This window comes from Meriones unguiculatus, chromosome 18 (assembly GCF_030254825.1).
Source record: "Meriones unguiculatus strain TT.TT164.6M chromosome 18, Bangor_MerUng_6.1, whole genome shotgun sequence".
Taxonomy (NCBI): Eukaryota; Metazoa; Chordata; class Mammalia; order Rodentia; family Muridae; genus Meriones; species Meriones unguiculatus.
The window spans coordinates 47809701-47835104 of record NC_083365.1 but is presented as its reverse complement, the minus strand read 5'-3'; the positions used below and the strand labels follow the sequence as shown (position 1 = coordinate 47835104).

Sequence of the window (25404 nt, the reverse complement as noted above, 5' to 3'; positions counted from 1 at the left end):
CTGAAAGGTCTGGCAGCCTGAGGGATTGGGCAATCTCAAAGACTTCCTGAATCAGGATCAGGGTCAAGGTCAGGGTCAGGGTCCTGTTGCTGTAACCTTGGGCCTCTGTACAGTTTCTAGGATTCTGGAGGAAGGAGTTCATAGGCCCTGAGTGAAGGTCAGGAGGCTCCATGCTTGGCTTCCCTCAGCTGCTTTCCTCATGCCAGGCTCCCACAGATAATAGCACACATGGTTTAAACCACTCAGGTCCCTATTCTGTCCCTACAGGAGCTGCTTAAGTAACAGCCCCATCCTAAGCTCCTGGAGTGCAGAACCACAGACAGCTCAGTGATGATGAGATGAGAACTTTTTCAAAAGGCAAATGTGTGGGTTGGAGAGATGGCTCGGAGGCTGAAAGCACTGGCTGCTTTTCCAAAAGACCAGAATTCAACTCCCAGTACCAGTTCACATGGCAGCCCAGAACACTCTGTGACTCTAACCCCAGGGTACTTCAAAGGCACACATGTGGTACACAGACATACATGCAGACAAAACACCCATACACATAAAATATATAGATAAAGTTAAATTAAAAAATTGTAATGTTAGTGTCACAGAACAGGTGGGGTGTTTCCCAAGCTGAACCTCTGAAAATCAAAGGTGCCCTTTCACCTTCTCACAGACTCATCAGATATCAGACAGCTAGGCATGCTAGAGGTCAGGATGACAATCACAGCAGACTCCCATTGTCTTTGTGACCGAAGATAAAGTCGTTCATGTTTCCTAGGATGAGTAGAAAACCCTTCTGGACTTGTGGCTTCCACCTAAAACCCCTGGTGCAGAGATGACCTTTAATAAAGGTCACCATGAGTTCTATTCCAAATCCTTCATGACATTCAGGGATAAAGTCAGAGCAAATAAAAAATCCCCACATAAACCAAATAGATCACCCAAGTGTGTTGACTCCTATCTTTCAAAGACAACCACAAAGGAATAATTTACATTCTCTGCACAAGCCCTGGGCCCCAAACAACACTCTTCTGTAACAATGAGGATAACTATGACGTGGTTAAGCAGTCTCCCACTGTGAAGAAGCCAGGTACAGTAGTGCCCACTAGTAAACCCACTGCTTGGAGGGTAGAGGCAGGAGGGTCCACAGTTCAAAGCCAGCCTCAACTACGTATGGAATTCAAGGCCAGCCTGGGATACATGAGACCATGTCTCACAAAGTAGGGAGGGGCCTGACTGGGAAGATGGCTCAGGTGGTCAAGTGTTTGCTTTGCAAGTATGAGGGCCCAAGTTCAATCCCCAGAATTCACGTTAAGAAATGGCCAGGTGTGGTGGCAGGCACTTGTAATTCCAGTGCTGGGAAGGTGGAGCAGGTGGATTCCTGCAGTGCACTGGCCAGGCAGCCTAGCCCATTTGGAGACAGGGTTTCCCTGTGTAGCCCTTGCTGTTCTCGACTTGCTTTGTAGACCAGGCTGGCCTCAAACTCACAAAGATCCACCTTTCTCTGCTTCCATGAGTGCTAGGATTACAGCCATGCAGCACCATACTCGGCTCTGTCTGTAATACCTTAATGACTGGGCAGAGGGACCTTCTCAACAGGGCTGACAGGCCATCCAAGACACTTAAAGGACCCAGACTCTGTAGCTAACATCTAACATACATCAATCAGCTACCAAACCCACAGTCACTCTCAAGGACCACTTTCATTACAGTTGTGGCTGGGCTCACTGTAGTTGTTGATTTCCTAAAGTCCAGCCTGGTCATGGACAGATGCCTTCCTCCTATAGCTTCTAAGGCTTGCTCTCTCTTTTCAAGCCTCCTGTGAGCATTCATTCCCCCCAAACTCCTCTCTCTGAGCTGTCCCTGGGTCTCAGGGCTTTCTGAAGATGATGCTAGTTGAAGTACTTTGGAGAAGACACAGGAAGAAATGTTCCAGAAGAATCCAAGAGGTGGGCAAGTGATGAAATCTGTGCCAGAGCTGTGACTTCTCTTAGTTTTCTTTTCTCTGGGAAGTATGATTCTTCTGGAAAGCACCTGGCTGTTTTCATTCACTTCTGCTTTTATCAATGCAACAGAGGTCTGGAGTCTCAGGAAGAGGTCCAATGGCAGCCAGCACCCATCACAGAAGCACGCCTTCTCAATGAAAACAACATAGCCGAAGCTCAGCAACAAAGGAGACAGAGATGATTTTACCCACAGGTCTCTCATCTTTCCCAAGACTGCCAGATGCTTTTGACCAAGCCAAATGGCTTTCTGGGCACCTGAAGACCTGTTCTGCTTTGTCTTCCAAGCCAGCTTCATTCCAGCGAGCTACCTGCTTCCACATCCTCCACTCATCTTCTAAACAAGACTATCTCCAGCAAAGAGGTTAGTTAAAAAGATGGTCTAGAAGGGCTTGGGTGTGGCTCCAAGAACCAAATGGATTCTGGGTGTGTGTATATGTGTGGCTTCTGTGCAAAGGTGGTTCTCTTGAAAGAACGTGGCCAGGCTGGGGATGGCAGGTACAGGGCCAGAGACAGGGAATGACACAAGCTCCTTCGAAATAATTCATTTCAATGAAGCCTGCCAATGGACACCCAATTCAGCAGGGTCTCCACCTGAGACCATCTTCTTGATGTCTTTTAGCCTTGTCTTTTAGCCTTATTCTGGTAGAAACCATTCTTTCATGCCGTGCTTCATCTGAGCTTCCAGGAACAAGATCAGCAGTTCCCAAGACTGGCTTTGTGTGGTGGCCACTGTTGCTTAGAATTTAGATCTTCACTTGAGATGCCTGAGGTTGTAGTCTTAGCTCTGGCCTGTTTAGTCGTGTGACTCTCAGTAAGCCACTGACTTTCTGGAATGGTCAGTTCGGACATCTGAATGATGATGAGGCTGATACCACAGGAATCAGCAGATTAGAATTTTACAATGAAGGAGATCGCAATAATGGTGGTAAGTGCATTGTTCCACGGATTCTTAGAGCATCTTGGTGGGTTAGTGTGTGTTACCATGATCTCACGGCGATGTGTAAGAAGCTAGCACACAGCTAGCACACAGGAAGTATCTATGGAGGTACTGAGTGGGAAGTTGTCTTTTCATCAATTCGAGTTGGGAGAACAGGACTGGTGCTCATTCAACTGACTTCCTTGGCTGGGGTTTGCTGATCTCCAGGACTGCCTCCTAGGCAAAAGATTCCCTGGGGTGGTCACTGGCTTACTGTGCTGACAGGTCTGGCCTGCCCTGGCTCTTTGTTCTGCTGAATACTGGACTCCTCACTGGTTTGCTTGGAAGGTTCCCAGAGGAGCTTTCTAAACTTCTGTGGCTCAGAGTGGGTGTGACCCTTCCTGGTGGGCAGGGCCTTAGCAGTGTGGGCGTGATCTTGGACCTCTAGCTTTGTGAGTGTGTCCTTTCACAATCATTACAGGCCTAGTCCTATGGATTTCGCTGTGTGGGCGTGGCTCCGGCCCCGAGGGCACGCTCCTTACCATGCCCATACTCACCCCGGGTTAGGTTGCGGTGGATGGTTTCTTGGGACATGCTATGTAGGCGCTTCATGTAGTCCTCGCTGTACCAGACCCGCAGCCACTCTCCTGGCCGGATGTCTCGGCATGCCCGGAAGTAGATGCGTTCGCTGTGCTGGAAGGCCAGGAGGTTCTGCTCCCTCTCCTCCCGGGAAATGACCACGTACCTGGTGGGGAGGGGACAGGTGAGAACCAGGGGTCACACCTGGTTGAGTGCCTTCGGTGCAGGGCACTAGAGGTTAAGGTATGTGGGCATGTAAGCAGAGTGATGTCTCACTGAGAGACGGCTAACTAGAGCTGACCCTCCCACCTGTATCTCCATTCTGCGTCATGTCTAGCAAGTTCTCTGGACTTAGGAATCTGTTTACCTGAGCTTGGAAATGATATGTGCCCTGCCAACCTTGTGGGTCACAGTCAATGCTAGACTCAACAGCAGGTGGCTATCCCCTCCTCTCCCTCACTGACTTTTCTTAAAACTTAGTTTAATATTTTGCATGTAGGGGTGTTTTGTCTTCATGTATGTCTGCGTAGCCTATGAATGTGCTCCTCTCAGAGGCCAGAGGAGGGCACTGGATCCCCTGGAACTGGAGTTAGAGATGGTTGTGAGCCACCATGAGGATGCTGGTAGTCAAACCTGGGTCCTCTAAGAGAACAGTGGCTTAAGCCACTGCTCTAGCTCTGCTTTCACTGATTTTTAGCCTCAGGCCTCTGATGACAGTTAGCCAGGGGAAAGCTTTGGACTATATCCATTTTTTACTAGGCATAGCAGAAATAACCCATCCTCCAAGAGTGACTGATGACAGTTCAGGTTAATGAGCAGTGTCTTTACAGTGGTCCAGTGAGGACAAAGGGGGAAGGTCAGTAAGAGACAACAGAAGATCAGCAACATCTGCTTCATCTAAATAATTTAAGATGAGGACAGAAAGGCTCAGAGAGAGACTGAGAACCTTGCCCCAACACGTAGTTAATTAATAGGTGATACAGCTTTGTGGCCTACACTTCTCCGCTACAACTCATGGCTTCCATGTGGCCATGGAAAGCACTGACTCAGCAAATGCCCAAGATACCACTGAAGTTCTGCCCAACTCAGAATTCACACCCCTCACCTAGTTTCCTTCAGATGGCACTTCCAACATCCTGGTGTCACCTCACCCAATTCCAAAACTGTGCTGCTATGACGACAACTGAGACAGGTCAGGGCCAGAGCCAATCACCCTGTGCTCCAACAATGTGTCTACTCAGCAGGACAACTTGAAGTAAACACGCCCATGTTTTAACCATGACCATTGTTTTGGGTGGACCATCTCTGGAACTGTCTATACCTTTTATGTTTCCTCAGTAAAGTCTGTGCTACTTATCTCTCCTATAGACAGAGAGAAAATATTCACACAGATGTCACTTCCTTTGCAAGGTGACAATGGGAACCAGTAGCTCCAATAATTTGCACTGGAGACCTCTCTACCCCCAGGGCGGTACCTGCAGTCCTCATATCTGCCCTGTTCTTATCTGGACAGGTCCCTGCAGACTCAGCTTGACTTAGCCTTGGTGTAGGCTGGCACTTTACAAAGGCATCCCCTAAAATCTAGGAAACAATCCACTCTGGTGACAGAATATATCATAGGCAGGAGGGATGAAGACCAAAGCAGTGGGAGAGCAAACAGCAAGCACCAATCTGGACAAGATTGGTGGTGTTTACAGCCCTGGGTCAGACATCCCATCCAGGACTTTAGCCTCAGCACACTTATGTTCCCATCAGTCTCTTATATGAGCACCAGAGAGCCCCCATGAGCTATAAAAAGTCTCACTGGGATCTCTATGCACCTAGCCACAACATCGTTAGCCAAGGCAAAAGACAAGACCCTGAGACAGCAGGAATCACACTCATGTCTTCATTCAAAGGACCAGCCTCAATTTCACTGCTGAGACATCTTTTACATGTGCAGAACAATTCTAAGTTCCCAGTTTAGCAAGACTCTAAGCTTGGTGTCCCAAATCAACCAGCTTAATGGTCAGCAGGGCTCAGAATGAATGTAGCTCCAAGCTTTTCTGCTCCAGACACATCTGGAAGGCAGAAACGTCATTCATGTACTTTCTTAAAAATCACTAGACTCAGAGAACACCTAAGGGTACCATCTCCCTTTCCCCTTTCGGTTTCTGGCCAGCCATCAAATACTAAATGCCAGAAGAAAAGGTGAATGAGGAACAAGTTACTGTCGAGGTTTCAACACAGCAGTGTCTGAGTCAAAAGATTCACATCCACTTCCATTCCATTCCACCCTCACCCTCTTGTCCTGCCCAACAAGAGCCAGCTTTCAGAGAGCACCCTCAGTCTTGATACAGATCACAAAGTATTTTCAGCATCAGATCAAAATGTGTTGAGCATCTTGCATTTGGTTGTTTTAAAACTTGGCTTTTGAAACGAGACACATATGGCAACTGTGGGTGAACCACAGCCACCCGGTCCCCCGACAAAACTTGTGTGTGTGTGTGTGTGTGTGTGTGTGTGTGTGTGTCAGAACTTTCAAGAGAAGGTTAACTGCATCCAGCTAAGACTCAGCACCCATCACCTCTAATTAGGTCCCTTCCTTTCAATTTGGTAACACTCAATGGCTCAGACCATTCCCAGAACCCTGTTGTCCTCATTCTTATGAAATACTGTCTGCCCTGTGTCACACAGTCCAGGACTCCAAGGCTTCCAGGAACGACCTCTTCCTTGTAGTCAAGCTCAGTCGTCTGCAAGAGGGTCTGAGTTGCTCCCCTCATTCCCCGGTTGGGAGCACAAAGCAGAGTGGGAAATGTTTGACCCAGGCTGTGTCTTGTAGCGACAGAGCTCATGTCTGGCAGTTCAGACTCAGAAACCCTAGAAGTTCTTGAAAGGTGAGTGACAGTGGCGGAGAGAGTAAGAGACCTGGACTGAATCTTTTCAGAAGATAACACATTGTTTTCAGTCCTGTCTCCTCTCTGGCCTTGGGTACCAGACAGATAAGCACAGGAGACAATTCTCGGGCCTCACCCACTGGTTCTTATCTAACGTACCATATTTTCTAGCTGGGTCAGGAAATGATTATGGGTTCCGACTCAAGAAAGAAAATGGCCCATGGAGACTTCCACTTTGTTTAATGGAACCAACACAAGCCTAGCCTGGTCAACACAGCTTTCCAACAGAAAGGAAGTTGCCCAGGGAGACAGAAATGGCAAGACCAAACAAGAAGAGCCTGGGCCCTTTTTGATGTCACTGGATTAGGTCTCTGGTACCCAACATCCAGGCAGTCACCCTGCCTCTGTAAAACATCACCCCCATATGCTATGAGCTTCCACTCAAGCCATCCCTTTGGGTAGCTGGCATAGGCTTCCCACTCATTTCCTCTTCCAATAGAATATTTTGGGTTCCCCACTGCCGCCAAGATACCAAAATGGAAATCATCCCCATCTCAAACTGACCACTCCCCCTTAGGCTCTGACCTTGTTTCTGGTATACAGTCTTTAATTTGGCCTCTTCTTCCCCAAGACCAGAAGTAGAGGCCAAACAGTTGCACAGTACTTGGGAGTCGGGGAGACCCAGGCCAGCTGCATGGGGTCTCTGTACCTCCTGAAAACTGCAGTCTTGATTTCCAAGGTCATGCATTTTGGCCGGGAACTTAGAGAACAGTCTGGATGCCAAAACCGAAGGTAACTAAGAGCTTTTCAGAAAGGACATCACAGGCTACAATTGGGGGATTCCTGCCCCAAGGAAACTCTCTCCACGACTGAAGGTTAAGCCAGGTAAGTGGGGCTGCTCTGTGGGGGGCACACTCTGGCGAATGCCAGAGGAAGCCACTTTGGTTCCTCTGAAGAGTCTTGGATCTCGTTAGGCAGGGCCAGGCCTTTCACAGGCATAACCAAGATCAGTGGAGATGCAGCCACGTGTCTCAGGATGGCCCCTAATTGATAGCCAGGAGCCTCTCAAGTCTCCATCCAGAAATTATCTCACTCCCTAGATATCCTAATACTTTTGGGGAGCATAGGGTTAAAGTCACTGAGCACTATATCGCTTTTGATGTACAGGAAAATAAAGTACAGTTGACCTAGTATCCGTGGGTGCTCAGCTGCCTTTGGCCTGTAAGTCCCCACTATCCTTCTTTCCCACACGCTTTCCCTTAAGCCTCTAATCCCTGCTCTGGAGGCTTGTGGGTTTCCTTGGGAAGAAAGAAAATACACACCAAAATAAAAAAAGATCCTGGAGCCTGACTGTGTTTAAAGTGTGACATCCATTTCGTTTTATTGCCATCTTAACAAAAATACGTGAGAAGGCCATCTTGGGTTCCAGACAGGGCAATTCCAGGCACCAGACTATTACTGGATGAGACAATGTTCACTTTGAGGGGGCAGGAGCCCCCAAAGAACCACAAATTCAGGCGATGGAGCCCAGGGCCCAGAGCCCAGGGCCATGGCAGGTGCCATCCATCTGTTCGCCTCATGTAGGATAAAGCACGGTGTGTTTATAAACAGCTCTAGCAACAGCCTCGGTGGGCACTGGGTCCAATAGGCTTCCAGGTCCACTTAGTCTCTTAGGGGGAAGGGAAGGGTGCAAAAGGTCTGCCAGGGTCAGCCTCAGGCCAAGGAGCGATGACAAAGCTGCACCTAGGTCAGTTAAGCTTTTGGCTTAGTCTCCCTCCCTAACTCTAAGAACCCAGCTCTCTGATCATGCCCGCTAAACAAAACACAAAGCTGGAAGTGTATGTGGCTAAGTGAATATACAGCCCAAGCAAGAACAGGCAAGGCATGCTGGGAAGTGGTCTGGACACGGCCTTATTGGGGTCTGGCCTTAATAGGAGCCAAGTGAGAAGACAGTCTGCCCGCTGGCTCCTGAGGCCTGGGCTCAGGACCTCCCCAGCACTCTCTGTGAGACCCAGGGCCACGGCAGGCTGGCAGACTCATCTCCATGATGTTTTTGTTCCCTCTTCCAACTGTAGGACCTGAGGCAGAGGTGAGGAGCAGGATTCCCATCTCTAAGCACTCCAGGTCTGGCCTCTTGAAGAAAGTTGCCCGGGTCCACAGTCCTGGTCCCCACTACATGACTGTGTCACCTCTGACCCCTGAGATACATGGTAATGATTGGAATGACCAGTAATCAGTGACTATAAAGATTGACCTGGCTGCCTCCACACTGTTCAGAAAGCTCCCTGAGATAACCTGCCATGGGCAGGCTTGGGGAAAAGCTTACAGTGTGCTAAGACTCAAAAATCACCTATTTTCCCTCAGCACGCCTCCCCACTCTCCTTCCTTCCACAAAAGGCAAGCACAGCAGCTGAGCAAGGCAGGGCAAGCATAGGGCCAAGGCCGGGCCCCTCCCACCCGGCCGAGCTAGCCCCGCCCACCCACAGACCTGGGACAAGGCAGAATCAGGACCTGAGAGGTCAGCTCTGCTGCAGCCCTGAGTCGGAAGCAAGATTCTGTTGGATGCTGCCCCTTGCCCCAGCAAGGCCTGCTCCACAGGCCACAGGCCACAGGCCATGAGGAGAGCAAGCCTCTAGGCCAAGCAAGCATCAAGCAGGAAGCTTCTTGTGTCTTGAACATCTTCCTGAGATAAGAGTGTGTGCTCTGCTATAGCACGGGAGGCTGGACTGTACCAGGTGAGGAGATGACTGTGCCCCCAGGGTCATCAGTCTTGTTTCTGGACCCAGGAGACTCCCCCATGTCAAGGCCAGACACCACAGCCATCGCTCCTCCATGTGCAAGCTGGCCAGGTTAGAAACTGTGCTTTCTCTTTCGAGACCTGGTAGTCCGTGTGGGGGCTGGTTCTGGGGCAGTTGGTGTAGGGTCCAGCAGGGGTGCCTGAGTCTGGGAAGTAGAGTTCATGGGGGCTGGACTTTCTGGCCCCCGCTGAGATGCCTGAACTGCATCCCGGATCTCCATCAGTGTCTCACACATCTGACCAACACGGCTGTTCAGCTCAGCCATGGCCTGGCTGATGACATGCATGTTGTCGGCCATGTCCTGGTGCACGGTCACCAGCTCCTGGCAGAACTGCTGGAACATTTCAGTCTGGTGGGCATGGGCATGGAGGAGATGCCAGTCTAGGCCCATGGTAGGTGAGCTGGGATGTGGTTCTGGGGTCCTGAAGGCCTGGGCCTCGGGTGAGGGTTGGGGCAGGCCCTCTGGCTTAGGGCCCAACATCCTGGACTGGTCTGAGGAAGATGAATAGAGCAGCGTGGGGCTGGCCAGGTTGGCCTCTTCTTCTGGAGGACGTAGTAGGGGTATTCGAAGAGGCTGCTGTGAGGGCCCAGGAGCCTCCTCATCTTCATCATCTTGGGGCATACAAGGAGAGAAGGACAGATGATTATGAAAACAAAGGAAAGGGCATCTGTGGTCATGGACCCACATCTGAAAACTCCTTACTGCCCCCCCACCCCTCAGCCTACCATTGGTACCACCTCTGGAGAAATGCCAGCCCCTAAGTCCCTGAGGTGAATAGGCCAGGCATGGGGTGAAGGGTGAAGAGACGCTGGCTTACTTTTTCCCACAGACGTAGCTGTGAGATGAAGGAGTCCAGCCTGAGTACCTAGAGTCCCCAGTTCCAGTGGCGGCCATGCCAATCTAAGGGCTCATGATCTTGATGGTGTCACTGTATTTCATTTCAGAGGAGCAATAACAACTGCTCTTCTGAACCCCTGGAGCCCCTGGCTGGGCTGTCAGTTGGGCTGTGAGATCCCAGACCCTTACAGTGTATTGCAGGGTGGAAAGCACTACCCCCTGTGAGAGGGTCTAAGCTGCTCTCTTAGGAGCTCCAGACTCCACAAGTGAGGCACTTTCAAAGCTGCTTGGGGCCACCTTGTGGCCTGGCTGGAATCCTAACTTCTTAAAAGTCACTATAGGGAGATACCAAAAGGCTGGAGATGGGAGGGAAGGGCTGGAGCAGGATTATGTGGGGTAAGCCAGCAGTCCTGCTGTCCCCTGAGGTGGGCTGTGAGGTCAGGCATACCATGGCCTGACCTCATCCGTGAGCACTCAGTTACGCAGGTCCCTTGCGGGCTCGTGGGGCTGGCACAGTGAAAGCATGCTCAGTAAGTGGCAGCCAACCTCCTGGGATGCCAGACAGGGTGGGCAGGAGCACTCTGATATGTCATTTCTCCTTTCCCAAGCCCTCAGGCCATTAAGGCCCCAGCCACACTAAAGCTACCGACTGTTAGTAGATTTGGGGGCTCCTGCAGCCCAGGTTACCTTGGCTAACCTCATCATTTTTGATCTCTAGGAAATGGATAAGTAAACAGGGCAGGGTTCAGGAAATAGACTTTTCTGGATACTGCCCACCCTGAGGCTTCAGCAAACCCTGGCAGATCCAGGCTCAAGTCTGGTTCTGACGTCTCATGACCACCTCCCTTTTCTGGAAGATTGTTTTCTTCAGCTGGCTAACCAGGAAGTCTGCCTCATCATGAACACTCTTTTCTACTCCTGAGGCTGACTTTGTGAGTGGCCACCTGTTGGAGGCCTCGGCCAAACAGGAAATGAGCAGATCCCCATGGCAAAGGGCCAGGGAGGAAGGCAGACTGTGAACCACCTTCCCACTGGCTGAGTGCTGGACACAAGAGCCTCAGTGGATCCTTCTGCTGGGCTCCTAGCCTCTGTTGAGGACAGTAGATGAGGACGAGTGTGGGTGTGTGAAGAGGAGGAGGGGAGGGGTGAAGTGCTTCAGGAAGGGACTCCACGGCTCCCCCTTCTGGTGAACTCCCAGTAGAAAGGCAGTGCTAAAGTCCCAGGAAGCAAAGGTGGGAGAACACAGGAAACAGAGGATGGGGCAGGGGAGCCGGAAGAGAACAGGGAGGGAGCCCAAGCCAGTTTCAGGTGAGCACCGAGAGGCTCAGACTAAAGAGAAGTAGATCAAGCTCAGAGGACTGGAGAGCGGATGACACGGCCAAGGCTGACCAAGTGACCAGGCAATCACAGGAAGGTCTTTCTCTGGCCGGGCCCTGACACTTGGCTGCTGCGGTGGTGCCCCTCCCCCTGCTGGCCATTATGGGGCTTCCCTGGCTTCTGCAGTTCCTGGAACGTGCCAAGTGCCTTCCTGATGTGGGCCCTGTACATGCTGTTCCCAGCCTGCCTGCCCTCCCCTCCCCTCCCCTCCCCTCCTGTGCGCCTCGCACCAGGCCTGGTTAACTCTTCCTCACCCTTCAAACATCCTCCTCAGCCAGGCTTGGCCTGGTCTTTTCTACAGCTTCAGCTTCTCCTGCCATGTGCTTTGCAGACGCAGCACAGATTGAGGACGCTGGGCCCCACTGACTACAGAGCAGCAGACCCAGTGTGGGCCCTGGGGAACACACAAGCCTAAGGCTGGAAATCTGGGATGTCCCGGGCTGGGTCAGCCCTTATCCTTCCTCTAAGGTGGACAATAATCTATCTCAAGCAGGCATGTCTAACCTTTTGACATTGCAGCACCTACAAAGTTCCTGGCTCCAGGCACCACAAACAAATAAGCAAACAAGTAAATGTAATTGCTTTAAACAAGCTTATGATTTGGGTTAGTCCACCTTCATAGCTATGTGCTTATGGCCCTCGGGCCACAGTCTAGATGCATCTGAAGCTCGCTTAGTCCTACAAGTGTCTGTGTAGGTTTTAGATGTAGCCCTGTCCTTCCTGCTCCCAAGCCAGCTTCTGGCACAGAATGGACATACAAGGAGTGGAGACAGGACAGAGGTAGGATGGGATCATGGAAAGAGTCAGGGAGACAGGGAGGGTCCCGAGCTAGAAAGGGAATGGGTGTACCTAAGGAAGCAAGCCCCCACACTCAGGCCATGGACGGGCAGCGATACTTACAGCTGGTAGAAGGGCTGTCGGTACCGTCCAGTTCTGCCCTGGGAAAGCTGTGTCCAGCCCTGGCAGTAAGCAGTGCCGACTTGATGGCCCTCTCGTGGGCAGTGAGGACGATGGGATGGGTGTGGCCCCCGATCCCTGGGCCCGACAGTGACTGCTGCATGAAGGCTAGCTTGTCCTTGGTCCTGCGCTTCATGTCATCCCATCTGTGCTTAATGTCCTTGATGGAGCGGGGCACCTGGCTGACGGAGGTGACTTTCCGAGCTATGCCTTCCCAAATCTTGTCCCTGTCAGCGTGGGACAGTCGAATGGTCTCTCTCCCAAAGAGAACCGCTTCATGACGGGTCACCTCTGTGACCAGAATGTCCAGCTCCTCCTTGGAGAACTTAGGCTTCCTCTTACGCTCGGCCAGGGGCAGCATGTTCCTTGGGTTGAATATCCCACAAAGCATAATTGGGTAAATGACCGTCAGTGAGGGTGGTCCTCCTCCTTCCTAATCACAGGCCCCATCTGGGAAGCCTGGGGCCACCTGGGCCCCCTCCACACCCTCCTCCTACAGTGATGCCTTTCCCTCCCTCATCCTCAGAGGGAAGGCAGGAAGGAGGTGGTAAGGAGCCTAGTGACTGCAGGGTAGGGCTACCCTACCTCTCATCAGCCTCGAGCACCAGGCAGTTCAACTTTATCCAACCTTTGCTGGCTCCTTCTCCCCATCCAGAGTGGGGATGCCAACCACACCAGTATCTGAGGGTTCTGTCTATGTACAAGAGCTCTCACAACTTAAGGGACTGGAGAAACAGCTCAGTGTTTAAGAGCATTCACCGCAGCTCTCTCTGAGGATTAGAGTTTGGATCCCAGCAACCACATCAGGTAATTCGCGAATGACTGTCATTCAAAGTCCAATGGATCTGTTGCCCCCTTTTGGCTTCTGTGGGCATCTACACACATGTGTGAATACACACACATAGATATAAAAATCCAAAGTTAATCTAAAAACAAATAGTCTACAGTGGCCTGTGGCATTGGCTGATGGTGTCCATGTTGCAACCACAGAGGTAGGGTGTCTTATTCTGTCACCTGTGGGCTCATTTCCCTTCTTCCAGTGCCCCCCATGTCCCTTACCTCCCTGTGTGCTCAGAGGCACCACCAGAGGCTCCTCACGGGGCGGCTGCTGTGGCACTCTAGTTAAGATGTAAGGCACCCATAAGAGGCCCCCAGAGATGCGTTACCGTTGGAAGGACACCAGGATAACCTGGATTCTGCTGAGGATCTCCAACCTGACCTTGCACCTGCTCTGGCTTTGGAACTCAGTCTTTCCACACTGTGGTTCTACCCGCCTTTCACCATAGCTTTAAAACGGGAGTTCCACCCAGGAGGAAGCAGGGTGCTGAGGGAAGCTCCGATCCCAAACCATCCGGAGGGAGACCGGCAGTACTCAGTTCCTCAAACCTTATTTCTCAGTTCTCCCAGTCAACAGAGTATGATCAGATAAAGGAAAACTAGGGGCTTCGGTACCCAGCTCGGGACAAAGGCCTTGCACTCAGACTTGTGACCATCCTTGGGGACCACAGGGCCTCTCTAAAACTAGGGTGAAGCCTTCAGGGCCTCCATTATTCCCCTATGGGCATTCATAGAGTCTGTGTTAGGAGAGAAGGAGGTTACTGTACAGTATGGAACGTTCAATAACACGCTTACCTTTTACCCCCACAAACCAGGAGTACCCATGCATGAAGCTGCACCCCTTCTGAAATGTCTGAAGGCACTCTAAAGGCACGCATGTCTCAAGTGCCCCTCTTTGAGAATTACTGCGCGCAGAGCACACGTAATGCAGAGCTTGCACAGGTTAACACTCAAGATGTGAATACCTACCCCTCGCCTGGCCCACCACTAATTCCATAAAGGCATTGATCCATTACATCAGCCCCAAGCCCCTGGCCCATGGCAGCACAACTCAGACTGTCTGTAAATTAACAAGAGCTACCAAAAGCAAGGCCACACACAAACACAAACACTGGATCCTGGAACCTTCCCAAGTCAGGACACATCAGCTAAGACCACCCAGGAGCCACCTAGTCAGGACAGGCTAGTGGCGGCAGGACAGAGTCATGCCAATAAAGGTGGGAGGAGCAGACGGCAGCCCACTGCATCCACCATAGTCACAAGGAGCCATGCTCTGCTTGGTCCCTTGTATATTAGCAGAAAGGACTGTGGCTTGAGACACGGGGGCCCAGTCCACATTTTGCCACGGATGACCTGAACATGAGCAAGACTTTGCCCTGCTTCGGGTCTCAGTTCATGACTGGGGCATGACCACCAGCACGGAGCAACGGCTGTCAGCCTGAGTGGCCACATCAGAGCCACTATATAGAGCTTGTAAAATTGTGATGCCCCAGACCCATCCCCAACCAAGTTACATCAGCAGTCCTGGAACGCTAAACAACGGCCGAGGTGGTTGAGACGAGGCACTATGTTCTAAGGGACTGTGGGAAAGCCCTTTCTTTCTCCCAGACAAAAGCTCAGAAATGAGAATACAAGGGACAGGTCAGCTCTCTAAGCCATAGTGGCTGGAGCTCTGCAGGTGACAGCACAAAAGCCTGACGCCAGGACGCATCAGACCCACTCTGTCAGTTGACTGCAGTGACCAAAGGCCCAGCCAGGGTCTGGTCTGTGCTCTCCATTAACAGCCATTCTGCAAGGCTTGGGCACACTTGCTCAACAAAGTCCTAGCCCCTCTAAAGACCCACGACAAAGGCTCTTTTCTAGTCTATCTCGACCCCCACAGCACATGCCTGTGCCTCTCTGCCATTTAAGACGCGGCGGGTGTGAGCCTGTAAGAATGCAGAGGGCAGAAAAGCTCAGGGCTGAGCTGGCCTACTCTCAAGCGCCCAGCCTGCATATGAGCAGAAGTAGGGCTCAGCATAAGGGATACGAGGCCCTGTCTGGACCTTCGGACACAGGGAGAAGAAGGTGGCTATGAATGTCAAGCCCAATGTCCTGTGCCATTTTCAGGGATAGCTGGCTAGCTTGTATAGGAGGAGGCACGGTGTGGCCGCTGGTGCTGCACCACTTCAGGGCAGTGGGAACAGCTGTGCCCTCCATAAGAGGAGGTTGAAGGTCTGAGGACACACAGGTGACAGAGAGGCCACTGAGAGGGACAAAAGAGACCCCCCTCACGATGCCCCACTTGCAACCAGCTCCTCGTCATGTGCTCGGACTGCCTGAGACATCCCTTCCTGTCCTCACCTCTTGTCTTCCCATCAGCCCCCAATGGTCACCAATCTGAGACTCATAGGACTGTACAATGACAGGGCCTTGGACCCATGATGTGCCTGGGCCCCTGGGTCCTTGAAGGCTTCCCTTTCCTCTCAACCAGATGAAAATGCCCTGTCGCCAGCTCTGGGTCTCAGCTAGACCCCTGACCTTTTCCCTCATACACACCCAGTAGTACCACACATACCACACAGGCCAGCTCTGAGCATGGATCCCAACTCAGTATGGCCACCTGGGAGGGCCCCTTGTTCAATTCTCTGCTCTCTCTGGCTAGACTTCAGGGACTCTTCTGACACTCTCCTGGACCACAGGCTGGGCCGGCGTAAACCCATGCTCATCAACAGGCAGGCTTAGTGTGAGCCCCAGGGGAAAGAAAGGTGGAGATGCCAGAAGCCTTCACTCCCACAACCATGGAATGACTTCTGGGTCTTCCCTGGAGCGGTGCCACCCAGGCAGCAGAAATCCGCTTTGGGAGAAATGTCCCTGGTCCAGCCTAGGCTGTAGATATTTTCTTCTTCTGCAGGAGTTCTACCAGGAGCCATGGCCTACAGCCTGACTTCCGCAGCCCAATTCCTGCAGCCCACTGGTCTGGCCGCAGGCTCACCTCTAGAACCTCTGATGGAAGCCAGGTAGTTCTTAGACCCTGGCAGCAGCAGTTCTGGAGCAGCCTAAAGAGCGCTGAGGGCCTGGAGGCCCAAGACACTCCCTTGGCTCATCCCAGAGGCTGGTGAGGTCCACTGGAGCTGGCAGGGATGGACTCACCTCATCCAGTTGGCCTTGGTCTCATCCGACCCATCTATAGACTTGTAGCGGTTGTTCTTGTCCACAATCTGGAAAAGAGAGAGACTGTGTAGAGTGGGGCATTAGAGAAGGGGCTCTCACATGCCTGGGCTCCTTACCTGGGGCCCAGGGCTCAGCTCCAGCCCCAGTCTCACCTCTCTTCCCTCTGCCCTCCTACACTGTCTCCATTACCACCCCATCTAGGGTCAAGAATCTTTGTTGCCTTCTGTCTACCCACTCCTATTCTTTTAGAGACCCTGGAGAAGACCCAAGAGGAGATGGTGGGGGAATCGGAATCCTGGCAACATAGCCCATGATCACCACTCCCCACAGGTACCGGGCTGCACCACAAAGCTGAACACGGCCCTTTTCTCTCTCTCTCTCCGGTGTGTCTGCAGGGGATGAAGGTCATCACCGGAACCCAGGCACTTGTGATCTAAAAGGGCACCTCCTCTCCCCAAACTTCAAATAGTCAAGACCCTTGGGACTTGGGGTAGGGTTGTGTCCAAATGTCTATCCTGCTCAGTCATTCTGCATATCGAGGGCCAGTGAGACAATGGAATTTTAGGTTATCCCTTAATTTCTTCTTTTGAGGGTAGGTGTCTTTCTGATACGGATTTTAAGCTTGAAGGTTAAGGTGGTAAGGCAGAAAGAGAGGCACTCAGGAAGGCAGATACACCAGGGATCATGGGTGTCGGCTTCTGTAGCAGTTAGTATGTCTGTTTCTCTCTCAACCCAAGCACAAGCAACCTCCTGTTAGTCTACTATGGACCTTCTGTAGGCAATCAGTCTATAATCTTTCCATTTGTTCAATACTTGACATCATTTTCCACTGCGTTTTTTGAAGTAAAGATTATAAAATTCTCTTCACTACTAAGTGAGCACCTCTGCATTTCAGTTCTGGAAATTTCTCAGCTTTTACGTTTTTTTTTTTTGTTTTTGTTTTTTTTTTTTTTTTTTAGTACAACCCCTCATTGCCTCTATTCTCTTCTGATAGAATTTCTATTAAATAAAAAATAAACCTGAACCCTGGAACAGCTCATTCAATCCCCTTCGTCTTTTAACTGCCTCGTCATAGTTTGCTCTGCTTTCGGAGCAGTGGCAAGGAAAAATTCTCAGAAATTTTCTCTATTCTGATTCACTAATCGTCTCTTCTGTCTACTCCAGTTTCTTCCATCTACCATAGCTCTCCTTTCTTACCTCACCTGCTTTTATTTTAGATGTTTTGTTTTCGTTTTGGTTTGTAAATTTTTTTGAGACAGACCTTCACTAGGTGGCCCAGGCTGGTCTTGAACTCTCGGTCCTCCCATCAACCTCGTGGGTGATGGAATTACAGGTACTCACCAACATCTTTGCTTCCTTTTTAATGAGCATCTCTCATTTGATTAATGTTTTTCAATTTCAATATTACTGATTCCTTTTGAAGATCTGTCTTTTTCTCGTTTGTCTCTTTGGGTTTCCCTTTTCCTCATTTCCACAGCTTAGTTGAGGTATAATTAGCATACAACTTAAACTTTTCTGATTGTGGAAATGGGGGTTAGATGGATGCTAGTTCCTTGAGGACTTGCTGGAGCAATCACAAGCCCCTGGATGCTGGTGGTAGTGTTCCAGCCTTTCTCCTCATGATGGCAGAACAAATTTTTGTCAATTGAAATCAGATCATCCCATTCATGTCCTCTCAAGGTTTTATCCCTTGAGCTTCTGATTCACATTGTGGTCATAGCCTTCCAGCCCTGCCCAGATGGCTGACTGATCTTGGCCTGTTATGGTTTGAACATGAAGGGTGCACCTCAGGCTCCTGAGCCGAGCACACGGTCTTGGGCTGGTGGTGCTATTTTAGGAGTTGCTGAGAACTTCAGAAGATGTACCTGGGGAATGCTGTGAAGGGTTCCTTCCTTGCTGTCTGCTTCCTTTCACCATAAGGTCAACACTCTCCCCACAGCTCCTGCTAACATCTTCTCCCTCACCACCTCACAACAGGCCCAGGATTAATGGAACCAATGATGGTGGACTGGCACCCCCAAGACGGTGAGCCAAAATAAGCTTTCCTTTGTCTAGCTGTTTATGTCAAGTATGTTTTCATAGTAGGAGAAAGGTAAATAATCCAGCCTTTCTCTGTCCCTCACTTCACTGTTCTGAGGGGCAGTCAGCCCAGCTGACATCCATGCCCAGATCTCTTTTCCATAATCATAAGAGAATCATACTCAGGGAGTATTTCAAACACTCAGAAATGATAAGAGGATAATGTAGCTGACAGCCAGAGCCAACAAAATGCACACCAGTCATATTCTCCTCAGACCTTCCCCTTTGCTTCAGGAAGATCCCACGTTGGAACAGGAAGACGACTTGGTGGCTGTACACACCAGGACTTGGGCCTGACAACTTGAGTTTAATCTTCAGATCACAAATGGAGTATGGAAAGAACCAGTTCCTGAGAGCTGTCCTCTGACCAACACATGCACACACTTGCACACACCACACATGCCACACACAGCCAACACTCCCCCTCCACATACACACACATACACCGCCACATACAGACACTACACGCACATACCACATACACATACCATACGCATTCCATATACACACATACATACCATACACCATATACACCACACACACACATGCACCACACTGTCAACACACACATGCACACACTTGCACACACACACACCTCAAATAAATACAAATTATAAATCCCTAAGAAAGACCCTCTCTGCCTCCAACTCCTTTCCACGTCCTCCCTCCGAGGGTAACGACATCCTGAAGCTGGCAGGGAGCCCCATACCCCATGTTTTTCACATACATTTTCCTCTCCTAAGAGCAACATGCAGTACTCTTCTGCAAAAATCTAGAAAACGTTACAGTTTAGTCTGGAATGTTCCCTGCAGGCTTCTGCTTTGACAGTGTGGACCTGCTGGTGGCGCTCTTCTGAAGTGTGTGAGGATGCAGGAGGTGGGCCCAGCTGGCTGACTCTGCTTCGGGTGTGAGGCGTCTTCTGCACATTCTCCCCCTACCACACACACACACTCTGCCAGCCCTTTCCTGATGTGATGGTCTGAAATCCCTCTGAAACCCTAAGCTAAAATAAGCGTTTCTTCCTTTTCTATTGGGTACCCGACTACAGACAAACAGCAGTAACTAATGTCGGGAGTTTGCAGAAATGGCCTCCCGGTGGCCACAACCTGGTCAAACGTTTCCTCCCCAGGCTGTGGGTACCTGCTCCCTTCTGATCTGTGGATCTCAACTATGTCACCTCTGCAGGCCTTCCTGATCTGAGCTAGCTTTCTCCTGCCACAGCCCTGGCTTCCCACAGCCCTGGCTCCATGACATCCTATTACTTTTTTCAGAACCCTAGTGACAAAGCACATTTCTGCTGATGCTATACGTCTGTTAGCTGTGAGTCTGAAGGAGAGGCCCCCTCACCAGGTCTAAAGGAATGAAGATAAGGCACAGGGCTCTGCCACCCACAACCCACCTCCCTATTTAGTGTATATATAAGTGGTAGAATCCTGGTTGATTGGTCGATGATGGAACAAAGCCTTTTAGGTAAAAAGCAAGTTAAGGGGGAAAAAACACCCCTAAGTGTCGATTAGTAAAGAAGCAATGAGTGGGTACACAGAGCTAGCCTGTCATAACCAGGGCCAACTGTTACCTTGCTGGACTTTCCTAAACCGACACAGACATCACCAAAACTTACAAGGCGACAGATTTCAGATTTTTAAAAGGTAACACTCAGAGTCGGGCGTGATGGTGGCACACGCATTTAATCCCAGCACTCAGGAGGCAGAAGCAGGCGGATATCTGTGAGTTCAAGGCCAGCCTGGAATACAAAGTGAGTTCCAGGACAGCCAGGGCTACACACAGAGAAATCCTATCTCTACAAACAAAACAAAAAGGTAACTCATAACTTAGCATTCCCCTGCTGTTTTACTACAATTGACTATTGTCTGTATGGCTACAGCTTGGACCTAGACTGTTCCCCAAAAGCTCTTGAGTTAGTAACTTGGTCCTCAGCTCAGCACTACTAAGAGCTGATGGCACGTTTAAGCTGCAGGGCCTAGTGGGTCATGAAGACATACCCTTCAAGGTGCTTATGGAATGCCAGTGTCTATCCAGGGCCACATGATGTAGCAGCTTGCTCCTCCGTGCTCCCCATCACAATGCCCGGCCCCAAACTAAAGCAACCATGTGGTCAGGAATTGAAACCACCAAAACTGTGAGCCCAGGCCTCAACTTAGCCGGCTCACATATCCCGTTACAGCAACAGGCACAGTGGGGCCCTTTGTTAACACACACAGACCCTGGGTTCCATTCCCAGGACCACACACTCACTCGCTGGAGTCATCCAATCCATTTAGCACACACTCTGACTCTGTGTAGGGAAGTACCATATTCAAAGTATTTCTTTCCAACTTCGGACTCGGGGGATCCAGGTGGGAGATCTGGGAGCAAGGCACGTCAAAAGCATCAGCACCCCAGGAACCAAAATGCGTGTCTGCCACTACCAGAAGGTGGTCACACAAGCACACAGCTATGGCCATGCTTATAGGATCGGAGGACCTGGGCGGCACTCTCCTTTATTGCTAAAGGAGGAGAGAGAGAATCGGGGTGTTCTCTGTCTGTGCATGAGCCTAACCTCCCTTTGCGCTTTCAAAATCTCAGAAAAGGACACTGGGAAGAAGACCCCTTCAGTAAAGTACTTGCCATCCAAACATGAAGTCCTGAGTTCTGGTAAGTCTCAAAACCTGGGACAAGGAGCTGAGGTGCCTATTTGACATATCAAATCAATCCCAGCAGCCAGATTCTCCCAGCATGCCTCAGTACCTACAGGGTGTTGTTAGCATACCCTGCCCCCTACCCTGAACTCCCCATGCCATGGGGCAAGGCTGTCCTTCCCAATATAATCAACCATTTTGGTTAACAGTCCTTTCTTGGCCTCCTGGCTGCTGTACCTGGTTCCCCTCTCTTCCCTCTTCCTCCCCCGCTCCCAACCTGGCTCAGCTCAGTCTGGTCACGCCTACTCTGGACTCTTGTAGATTTACCAGCCTCTGACTATGCTCTTTCTCCCTTTTATCTACACTAAAGTTTCTCCTCCATTATGCCTAGGAGCAGATGTTCTTTCCTTTTAATTTCTTTTTTTTTTTTTTCATCCAAGTTCAACCTTCAGAACCCAAATAAAAAAGCTGGACATAAATGTAACCTTGTAACCCTGACCCTGAAGAGATGGACACAGAGGATCTTTGGGGCTTGATGTATGGACAGTCTAGCCACTCTGCAGTCCCTCCAGCAAGTGAGAAACCTTGCTTCAGAAACAGAAGGAAAACGGACCTCTTCTGAAGCGTGATGCCCGAGGTTGAATGCTGGCCTCTACACACGTGCACACGTGTTCCTGCACACACAGGAACAAGTGCGAACATACTTGCTTAAGATCTAAAGGTCAAATGTGCAGCATTTCAGGCTTCTCCTCTTCCACAGTCTCCCCAGGTGACAGATTGGGACCTCTACGGAATGGCAGAGCCTCCGGTCCTTATGTCAACCCTGCACACTTACATCACAGCTCCCAGTGAGCTGAAATCTCAGCTCACAGTTTAGGACCTGCATGTGCAGCCTTGGGCAAGTGTTTCACTGGTTTTCCCGGTAATGCCAGTGAGAACGAACCTTGCAGCCTTTCCACCCTAACCACAGCAGAAGGCATGAGGCGTCATGACTAAACATTCCCTGGTGTTAGTTCTGGGTGTGGGGGTAGTGTCTGCCAGTTAACATAGAGTGGTACTAACTACCTTTTGGCCCCTTATAGTTTCAACAGAGCAGAGGGCTCTAGCTGCACTGGGAAAGACATGGTATGCCTAAAGCCTCTGTGGCTGCTTCGGGCCTAAAGGTTTTCCAGGGAGTGTTCATTGGCTAAGCCTTATTACCATTCAGGACTTTCTTGATTCAAGCAGTCAATCATTCAGTAAATGCCACCAAGAGAGCAACTACAGTGACAAGCTCTAGGGACAAAATGGTGAAGACTTAGAAATCTCAGTCACTGTTCCACTGCTTTGAAGAGACGCTATGACCAAGGCAACTCTTGTGAAAGAAATCATTTGACTAGAAGCTTATGGTCTCAGAGGGTTAATCCACTGTCACCATGGAGGGGAGCATGGTGGCATGCAGGCAGGTGCTGGAGCAGTAGCTGAGAGCTACATCCTGGTCATAGGCAGACAGAGAGAGCAACACTGGGCTTGACACGGGCTCTTAAAACACCCACCCCCTTCCTCCAACAAGCCACACTTCCTAATCATGCTTATATGAGCCTATGAGGTCATTCTTATTCAAACCACCACATTCCACTCCCTGGCCCCCGTAGGCTTGTAGCCATATCATAACGCAAAAATGCTTTCAGCCAACTTCAAAAGTCCCCATAGTCTATCACAGTTTACAAGCTCATAGTCTCTTCTGAGTTCATGCAATCTCTTAACTGTAATCCCCTGTAAAACCAAAATCAAAAGCAGATCACATACTTCCAACATACAATGGCACACAGTATACATTACCATTCCAAAAGGGATGAAAGAGAGCAGAGCAAGGAAATAAAACACAGCAAGACCAAAACCCATCATGGCGAACTCCAAATTCTGCATCTCTATGTCTGATGTCAAAACGGTCTTCAGATCTCCATCTCCTTTCAGCTTGGTTGCCTGCAACACACTTCTCTCTCTTAGGCTGAGTCCACTCCCTGTAAGCAGCTCTCCACGGCAGGTAACCCATGACTCTGGCATCTCCAACATCATGGAGTCTCTGAGCCGTTCAGGCTTCACTTTCACAGCTTCACACAATGGCCTCTCTGGGCCTCCATGCAGGGACAGCCCTGACACATGCCTGGCCTCAGCAGCTTTACTCAGTCCTGAGGGGAGATTCCACACCCCTTTCCTTGACTCTAAAGCCAGAACCCCGTGGCCAAAGCTGCCAAGTTCTGCTGCTTGATCTTGGCCCTCCTTCAACTACATAAGCATCAGTTTTCTGTCACTGAAGTTGTCCTTCACCACTTAAGTTAGAACCTTAGCTGGGTGGGGTCTTGTCCTGAGGTTGAATCCTGGGGTCACCAAACCTTTTATTACTTTTAGCATCAGGCTTTGCTTTAAGCATTTATGGCTCTGGGCACTGGCGTTGGCTCCCACATTACTTTCCCTGGTGCTCTTTTTCTCCTCAAACTGCATATCTTGTACTGCTTGCTGTCCAGTTGGCTCTTTTTCATTATAAGTCTGCATAAGAGTGATTACTAATAGCTGCACGATACAAGCCTTGAGGTCTCCTCTGCCAGTGCCATTAACCCAAAACTCTTCAATTTAACCTCGGGCAGACTTTTAGGACAACGATAAAAGCAGCCATATTCTTTGCTAAAATATTACAGGACTGGTCTCCAGAACACTCACTAATATTTTGCCCCTCTGAAACTTCTTTTCTGGGCTCCCACAGTTCAAATTGCCCCCAGCACTGTTTTCTATGCTCCTACAAAAGTGGCCCGTAAAGTCCTGCTTAAAGCTTCCAGTCACTTTTCTAGCCCAAAGTCCCAAAGTCTTCCCTGTTCCTCCACAAACAGTATGGTCATGCCCGCCAAAGCAACACCCAAGTCCTTGGAACCAACCTCTGTCTTCCTCACTGCTCTTCTGCTGTGAAGAGACACCATGATCAAGGCAACTCTTATGAAAGAAAGCATTTAATTGAGGGCTTGCTTATGGCTTCAGAGGTTTAGTCCATTGTCGTCATTGCAAAAAAACAATGAGTACTTCCTTTTACCGTTCTAAAACTGCTGTTTATCACATTTCTGTCTGTAAAACCACCTTCCTGGGGTCTGTCATGCTCACTGGTAACAGACTGCCCTTGATGAGTCTGAGAAGTACCCATCTTGATACATCAGCACAATCCATGCCCATTGCCTCCGTGGGTCCCTCCTGCTTCTGCATTAAGGGCCACTGTTACTGTGACTCCGTGAAGTATCCGCACTGCCCTTGGCCGCCCTGACACAACACTATGCATTCCAAGCCCCTGAGATCTACAGTAATGTCCTACATGATGGACACTTGGCACTCTCTGACAGAGGTTTGATTTTCTGTGTCCCAGCTCTCAGCAACTGCCAGTCTTTTTGTCTCTGCCTCTGCGAGTTTGGTGGTCTCCAATTCTTCCTAGAACTGTTGTGGGATGGGTTTCTTTATTTCTGTGTAGCCATCACCATAAACAACATCTATCTATCTATCTAAACAACATCTATCTATCTATCTATCTATCTATCTATCTATCTATCTATCTATGTCCCTGTGGTGTGGGAAATGAGGCCTAATTCACACAAACCCAGATCTTACAGCCAAGTCTGACACATTCACCTTCTCCAGCCCTTTCTGAAGCCATGTGAAGTTGGCCAAGGACAATCAAAGCAGCCTGTCACCTGCTCATCACCACAGGCACCAGGCCCGCTGAACATCAATACTTATAAATCCTGGGTGTCTTCCAGAGGCTGTGCTTGTTTCACACATCAAAGCTAGAGCACAGAGAGAACAGATGACAAACCCAAAGCCATACTTCTAGTTAGTTAAAGAGCCAGGATTGAACTATCCAGAGTCCTTTGGCCACCTCAGACACTGCTTCACCTTGAGGGTCTCATGGTTCTGCCTGGGAGGGGCATCTGGCCCCACAAAAGCAGTGTCAGTACCACCCATCTACCCCTTCCTCAGGGTGAGGAGTGGGCTCCCAGGGAAGCAAAGGGCATCTCTTCAGGTCTTACAGCAGATCTCAGGAATTATATGAGGTGGGGTTGGCAAGGGTGGCTTGGAGCAAGATGAGCCTTGAGCAGGGGCGTGAAACCTAGACGGATCTACCTGCCCTAGAGGCAACATGAGTATAAACTGGACTGGTCAGAGGAGGAAGCAAAAGCCAATGTGAAGTACCATACTGAAGCTCAGAAAGGTTTCCAGCAGCGGTGAATCATACCCTGGCACCTCTGCAGTCACAGGGACAACTGGGCCTGCAGAGAGCACCGTGTCACAGCGCAGGATGCTGCGCAGAGGAGGTGACCCGAGTATACTCTGGATTTATCAGG

General features: G+C 50.2%; 1 protein-coding gene across 7 annotated transcripts in view; it reads right to left on the bottom strand.

The window, feature by feature from the left end:
• The window catches only part of Prdm11 (PR/SET domain 11), a 77027-nt gene that overhangs the window by 11476 nt on the left and 40147 nt on the right, over nucleotides 1-25404 (bottom strand). For 6 of the 7 annotated variants that reach the window (XM_021646568.2, XM_060371755.1, XM_060371756.1 and 3 more), the window contains exons 5-6: nucleotides 16305-16372; nucleotides 3468-3655 (exon numbers count right to left, since the gene is read on the bottom strand). In XM_021646568.2, coding sequence (XP_021502243.2) covers nucleotides 3468-3655; nucleotides 16305-16372 — 256 coding nt within the window. Of the gene's footprint in view, nucleotides 1-3467; nucleotides 3656-7716; nucleotides 9776-12278; nucleotides 12701-16304; nucleotides 16373-25404 lie in introns of those variants that run through there. The other variant, XM_060371757.1, reaches the window with a different exon arrangement.